Source organism: Hylobates moloch, unplaced genomic scaffold (assembly GCF_009828535.3).
Source record: "Hylobates moloch isolate HMO894 unplaced genomic scaffold, HMol_V3 SCAFFOLD_34, whole genome shotgun sequence".
NCBI lineage: Eukaryota > Metazoa > Chordata > Mammalia > Primates > Hylobatidae > Hylobates > Hylobates moloch.
The window spans coordinates 3,035,034-3,042,453 of NW_026652309.1; the positions used below are offsets into that span (position 1 = coordinate 3,035,034).

General features: G+C 51.1%; 1 protein-coding gene across 1 annotated transcript in view; it reads left to right on the forward strand.

Annotated features, from left to right (window-relative positions):
* Positions 1-7,420, forward strand: part of LOC116463386 (protein APCDD1-like) — a 56,851-nt gene that overhangs the window by 44,877 nt on the left and 4,554 nt on the right. Inside the window, exon 5 of the mRNA XM_058434596.1 lies at positions 2,495-3,047. Coding sequence (XP_058290579.1) covers positions 2,495-3,047 — 553 coding nt within the window. The remainder of the gene's footprint in view (positions 1-2,494; positions 3,048-7,420) is intronic.

Here is a 7,420-nt window from a genome sequence, read left to right on the forward strand (position 1 = left end):
GGGCAGCTGGTGAAAGACCCTGGGGCAGGAAGTGGCAGGCCAGGGAGAGCCTGGGTGCGCCCATCTAATTCTGTCTAACCTGACAGGCTCACTCGACATTTCAGAGGCTCAGTCGCTGCTTTGCAGCCAATGGACTTTGCATTTTCTTCTCATCTGTGGTGCACAAACCCTACAGCAGCCAGCTGAGTCCCCACTCCTGGGGCACGGATCGGGGAAAAGGGATGCTGTGGCCCCCTTCATACTTGGCATATTCCTTCTTCCCCCAACATCCCCTCCAGGCCAGTTCCATTCTGGGGTCAAGGACTGGCCTCTCCATGTCCTTCCTGTACCTCCTGAGGTCAGGCAGAAACTCCCGACTGCCAAACATCTGCTAGCGCTTTGGGTGGAGGAAGGGGACATGAGTCCTTCAAGGCCACTTCAAACGCATTTGCAGGCTCAGCCAGGCTGCACACAGCCCCCACGCCCACGGCACAGTCCAGGGGGGGATCTAGGCATCCACTCGCCAGGGTCACCCAGACAGAACTGGGGTACAGGAAGGGGGGACGCTGGTTGTAGGCTGCTTCTGCCCCAAGATAGTAACATTCTGGAGCAGTTCTTTTAAGAAATTTCTTCTAGAACTTTCTTCCTTGAAAGTGCCCTGCCATGCTCTCCAGACTGACCTTGTTGCTTCCTGGGAGAAGAGTGGGAAAGAGCTCAGAGCCTGGGAACCATCGAGAGGTCCAGTGTGACCTACTGCGTCCTCCTGGCATATCTCCCCTCTCCAGGCCTTGTCTGAGACCCTCAGGGATGTGGCTCAGCCCTCCCTATTTTTAAGTACCTATACTAGTATTTACTTATCATTTTCTGTAAACCAACTTGCTTTTATTTACTAAAATATATTCATTTATTTTTACAGCTTCATTGAGGTGTAATTGGCATACATTGACAGTGTAATGTGATTATTTTTAAAGAAAACGTAGTCTTTTCCTGGATATGGGGACCAGAGCCACTTGTCATAAATTAAAGGTAACTGAAAAATTAAATTCAATGAAAACAAAACAACAGAAATCCTCTCTAGATCTGTTGCCAAACCGAGGCTCTGAGTTGCTCTCTCTGGGAGAACAGGGAGGTTGGCATTAAAGACACATTAGCTCTGACCAGGGAATTTCCCCTCAACATTATCAAAAAGATGGAAGAAAAGAAAAGGGAATTATTTCCTTGCTGGGTGATAACATGTTTCCTCTGCTCCAACAGCCCTGGTACAAAAAATATCAAGAAAATAGGCTGGGATCACGCTTGTAATCCCAGCACTTTGGGAGGCCGAGATGGGCAGATTGATTGAGGTCAGGAGTTCAAAACCAGCCTGGCCAACATGACGAAACTCCATCTCTACTAAAAATACAAAAATTGGCCGGGCATGGTGGCACATGCCTGTAATTGCAGCTACTCGGGAGACTGAGGCAGGAGAATTGCTTGAACCCAGGAGGCAGAAGTTGCAGTGAGCCGAGATTGCACCAGTGCATTGCAGCCTGGGTGACAAAGTGAGATTCTGTCTCAAAAAAAAAGAAAGAAAATAGCAGTACAAGAGGGTACCTGGTTAGAGTAAAATCGTGAGGAGGGTGCCTGCTCTTTTTCCCCTCTGACTTCATCCACCGTCCACCCCACCTGCGCCCTCAGTGGGAAGTCCCAGAGGCCTCCTCTGCCCCATCCCCGAATTGACCCTGGGTCTAGGAGTCATTTCTCTTTCTTCTCCCTCCAACCTCTTCCCCTGGATCTGTTTGTGTCACCAGCAAACGGAGTCTGGGGCCAAGTCCAGCCCACTTCTCATTTTTGTAAATAAAGTTTTATTGGCACACAACCATGCCCATCCATGTACATATCATCTATAGCTGCATTAGCTCTACAATTGCAACTTTGAGTAGTTGCAGCAGAAACCACCCAGCCCACAAAAACAAAAATATTTATTACCAAGCCCTTTACAGAAAAAGTTTGCCGACTCCTGGTTTATATCTATAAGCCCTGTCACAGGCAAGAATGAGACCTGGTCAGGGCAGTGAGCCTAGAGAAGGGGGAAACAGGACGGGCCACCGTCATTCCGGATCACTACTCTCCTCTCCCTCCATTCACTTAGCAAGGACGGGGGCGGGCGCCGGACGCGCTCTGGGCCAGGTGCCCAGAGTCCGGCGGGGGAGGAAGCAGGCACGGCATCCCGGAGCTCCCAGGCCAGTGGGTCCCCAGATGGTTGCAAAAGGGCCTCCAGTAGGGCAATTCGGATTGAAGGAAAGGAGAATGAACTAGAAGGCTTGTGTTGACGCCACGAGGCAACCAGTGCAAAGCCCCAGCCTCAAGGGTGGCTGACTGCGAGCAGTGAGGGAAACTGAGGCTGGGGGGGCCCAGGCCTGAGCTGAGGCCTAAGAGGGGAGTTGGGGGGAGAACGGAGCCCAGCCCAGAGGGGAGAGGGGCTCGCGGCGCAGTGTTCCCTCCGCACCCAGCCCATCTCCTCCCACCCCTGCAGCTGCGAGGTGCGCCCAGGACCGGAGTTCCTGACCCGCGCTTACACCTTCTACCCCAGCCGGCTCTTTCGAGCCCACCAGTTCTACTACGAGGACCCCTTCTGCGGGGAGCCTGCCCACTCGCTGCTCGTCAAGGGCAAAGTCCGCCTGCGCCGGGCCTCCTGGGTCACCCGGGGAGCCACCGAGGCCGACTACCACCTGCACAATGTGGGCATCGTCTTCCACAGCCGCCGGGCCCTTCTCAACGTCACCAGGCGCCTCAACCAGACCCGCGCCGGCCGGGACTGCGCGCCGCGGCTGCCCCCGGCCCGGGCCTGGCAGCCCGGGGCGCTGTACGAGCTGCGGAGCGCCCGGGCTCAGGGGGACTGTCTGGAGGCGCTGGGCCTCACCATGCACGAGCTCAGCCTGGTCCGCGTGCAGCGCCGCCTGCAGCCGCAGCCCCGGGCGTCGCCCCGGCTGGTGGAGGAGCTGTACCTGGGGGACATCCACACCGACCCGGCAGAGAGGCGGCACTACCGGCCCACCGGCTACCAGCGCCCGCTGCAGAGCGCACTGGTGGGTGTGTGTGTTGGGGGGTGGGGGGGTGGTCTCGGCGTGGGGGAGGGGGGCGAGCTCGGAGCCCAACCCCGCAGCTTTGCAATTGCGATCTGGGCCTGCCCAGAGCTCTGGCTGCCTGGCTGTCATCACTGCCCCTCCCCACTCTGGTCCGCGTGCCTCAGGACATTTGCGCACCCTGTTCACGCTGCTGGAGACATCTTTTTTCAGCCTTTACAAGGCTGGCGGGCCTCTGGTCGGCCTTCCCACGCTGGTCCTCCCCAGCCCCTGTCCTCGTGGGCACTACAGGATCTCATTTCTGCCCCTGCTGGGCATAGAGGCTTGGGTGGGTGTCCCCCTCCCTTGGTTCTCGGCTGAAATATCCGCTCCAGTCCCCATTCTACTGTTGCCCGTTTCCCGCGAGTGACCTTGCCAGCTCTCAGCCGGCTCTGAAGCTCTGTTGGTGACTTGTTTATTGCCTCTCCCTCTGGCGCTAGGTCCTTCGCAAGGGTGGGGCCACAGCGGGCACCTAGCACGGGTCAGGCCGACAATCAGGACCAATAAGTGTGGATGGATGAATTAGGGAGAAGGCAGCTTTCCTCCAGGGCGCCGCTGGGGCTGCGCACACCAGCCCAGATGCCACCCCCTCGAAATCTCAGTGCGAGCCTCACACTGGCCTAGCCACACAGCCACTGGGGCGCCGCCCTCGCCCACACCCAAACCAGACGGCGAAGCCACGTGGCCTGGACTTCTTGTGAGAGGGCCGAAAGGGATCTGTCAGGTCTGGGTGGAGCCTGGGGTTCTGCATTCCCAGCAAGCTGTCCGGGGTGTGGGGAGGCTGCAGGCTAAAGGAAACCGCCCTCTCTTTAGCATGTTCCCCCTTGACTCCAACACGAATTTCATTTAAGCTGATCAACCTAGATTTTAGATGAAGCCATTGCACGCATACCATCCTAATTTGGGGAGGATCTAGTAGCCCCCCAACACACTTTTTTTTTTTTTTTTTTTTTGCCAGATGAGCAAACAGGTAGAAAGAAACGTAATTTTACTGTATAATGGCTCCTGGCACATAGCTCAGAGCCTGGCTCCTACAAGGGTGTGGACCTAGGACCTTCCCAGTGTCAGAGACCCCTCTGGTGGCTGGTAAAGCCTAAGGACCGCCCCCCCCCGCCCCCGAGAAAATCCGTTCTTAAAAAAAGCATAAGAGAAAATACGTGGGATTTAAATGAAAACCAGTTCTATTAAAACCGTTACCCAAGTTTTAAAACATCAATTTGTGATATAGAGAAACGATAAATGTGAAATCTTTATTTGCCCTCATTTCAAAGCAGGGATGACTGCAAACCATGTTTCCAGTACCTGCAACGCTGTTACTGTCATACAAAGTCAGAGGTTCTGCTGACGCTACGGGGGCTCGTTGCCTCCATTTACAATGAGAACAAATGTTAACTTTTATTAGTGAAAGGTTAGTGAAAATGAAGTTGAGGTTAGCATTCGAGGTGAAAAACTTCTGTACAAGGCACCCAATGCGTATTTCGTGAGTGCACAAACAAGCAGGTGGAGGGAGGACGGATGAATGGGTGTGGATGGATGGATGTGTTCAGCATCCCCATGAAGATCCCCCTTGGAGCCCTTAGGCAACCTTCACATCATTCAGCATGTATTTGTTGCCTACTGTGTACTAGACACTCAAGGAACTAAACCAGATGAGGCAACTTCTCACCCCTGGTAGTACCAACTTGTCACTGCCCCAGTGTGGGAGCACTGTGGATGAGACAGACCAGAAGCCTGCCTTCCTCCCCTTCCCCCACCCCCTCCTCCAAACTGAGGATCTGGGTAGCAGAGGAGGCGCACGACACGAAGTTCTCATAATCAGAAAATCAGCCTCAGAGTTCTTTTTATGACCTCGAAATTATTCCCTTTTTTGGCAACCAATGTTCTAGGCTGGTCTGGCGTTAATCCTACTTAGTTCAGAGAAGGCGCTAGCGGTGAGTTGATTACCGGCCGCCACCACCTCATTAGGAGGGGAAACTGCTCTGAATGCAGAGAGGACAGATCCCCGGGGGCTGCGGGGGCTGGCAATTTCATGCATCCCCAGGCAGGACTCTGGGGCCATGGCTGTCCCTGCCCTCCCTGCTGCCTGGCCAACCTGGGTGGTCAATCCAGCCTGAAATGTGATTGAGAAGCAAAACACATAGAAATGTATGCAGAGATGAGCAGTGCCAGATGTACAGACATTAAATGAAAGGTCTGCTCACCAATGGCCCCTCTCCTTCGGGGGGAAAAAAAACGAACGAACGAACGAACGAACGAAAGAAAGAAAGAAAGAAAGAAAGAAAGAAAGAAAGGAAGGGAAAAGAAAAGAAAAGAAAAGAAAAGAAAAAGAAAGAAAGAAAGAAAGAAAGAAAGAAAGAAAGAAAGAAAGAAAGAAAGAAAGAAAGAAAAGACAGATAATTTCAAAGAAGGAATTGCTGCAGAGAAATCCCCAAGAAACGAATCAGTTGTTGCCTTAAGCTCTCTGGGGCCCATGCCTTGCCCACGACCCAAACCAGATGGTAAACATGAACATTTTTAGAAGTTAATTTAAAACCAATTTGATCCCCAAATTCATTGCCTGGGTATAGAATCCTAATCAATCAGCCAACACTGGACCAAAATTATCTGAGCCTGGTGTCACCTCTGGGGGTTAATTAGAAACTGTTTTGTGCTGTTTGAGAAATAACTTTATGTAACAGGCTTAAACGAGTAAGAGTTTGGTTTCTGTACAAGTGTGAATTCTGCCGGCTGGGGGCCTTGTTTATTAACGCATGAGACTTCAGACCTCTGCAGAAAGATGCCCGAAAGATTTCCCATGGAGCCGGGAACCTTGTTTCACCAGCTTCAAAAGCACCATAGAAGGAAATGCTTTTTCTCATCCCTCTTTCACCTTAAAAGTTTGCTGGTTCTCAATTTGTTTCTGCTCTGCAGAAAACTGCTCACCCCAAATTACCAACTAGCATCCCTAAATGTCCTATCTGCAGAGAATATCTTTTGTTTGTCTTTTGTGGTGGGTAAGGACAGCTCTGGGATTATGTTGCTGTAAGGCATTATGTCTTCTCAATATACATTAGTGTGACAGGTCAGAATGTGGGTTAAAATGCCAAAATTAGAGTTGACTCTTACCAGCCGGCATCCCAATCACTAACACTCCAGCTAACTATCAAGCTTGCTTGTTCCCATCACAAACATTTTTGCAGCCATTTGCTAGCATTTCAGAGAGCCATCAAGCTCTCTGGGCCCAAATCCCCATAACCAAAGCCAATATGGTCTCCGCTATTATATAAATCAAGGAAACGTAAGGTTCATTATAGAAATAAAAAATAACAGCTTATAAAATGTGACACCCCCCCCCCAAAAAGAAACTGTTCTCAATCATCTAATATTTTCTTTCTAAACCAGAACTTCTAAGTGCCACTTGTCTGGGATGAAACTCACTCAGCAGTGCTATGTGGAAATCTTTTGGGATTTTTGTGAGAAAAAATATATTGGATCTAATTTCCCAGCTGGGCCCTCAAAATGCCCCCTTCCTGTGCCTGTCCTGCCTGGACTGCAACTCTAAGTTTCCTTCTGGAATGGCCACAGCAGGAGATGTTTGCTTGTTCTCACATCAGCTTTGACAAGTTCCAAGGCCATTTACCTTCCAGAACGGCGCTCTGGCCTAAAGTCTGGGCAGCAGCTTCTTTTTTAGAAATAAAATAGGAGAAGGAGAAGAAGGAGAAAGAAGGAAGAAGAAATCTGTATCTCATTCCTTTTTAGCATCTGCTGAGCTTTTTCACTCCAAAATACAGACTACTCCCATGCAATTTGGTTTAGCATCTGTTTCCTGTTAACGTGTGTTACGGTAAACCCAGCCGACGAGAGTTTGTAAGGCAGAGACAACTGTGAATAAGGGCAAAGATAGAGGAAAACCAACTCACAGCCTGGGACAAGAGAGGGTGTGGCGGCACCTGAAGACCCGAGTGTGGCCGGTTTTCCCTATAACAAATAACACGAGAATGAACATCTTTGAGCCACAGCTCTTTACGAGATTTCAGCTATCTCCTTTGCACAGACTTAAGCAATGGGCTTCCAAAGACATAATTTTTTTTTTTTTTTTGTGAGATGGAGTCTTGCTCTGTCACCCAGGCTGGAGTGCAGTGGCACGATCTCAGCTTACTGCAGCCTCTGCCTCCTGGATTCAAGCAATTGTCCTACATCAGTCTCCTGAGTAGCTAGGATCACAGGCATGTACCACCACACCTGGCTAATTTTTGTATTTTTTGTAGAGATGGCATTTCACCATGTTGGCCAGGATGGTCTTGATCTCCTGACCTTGTGATCTATCTGCCTTGGCCTCCCAAAGTGCTGGGATTACA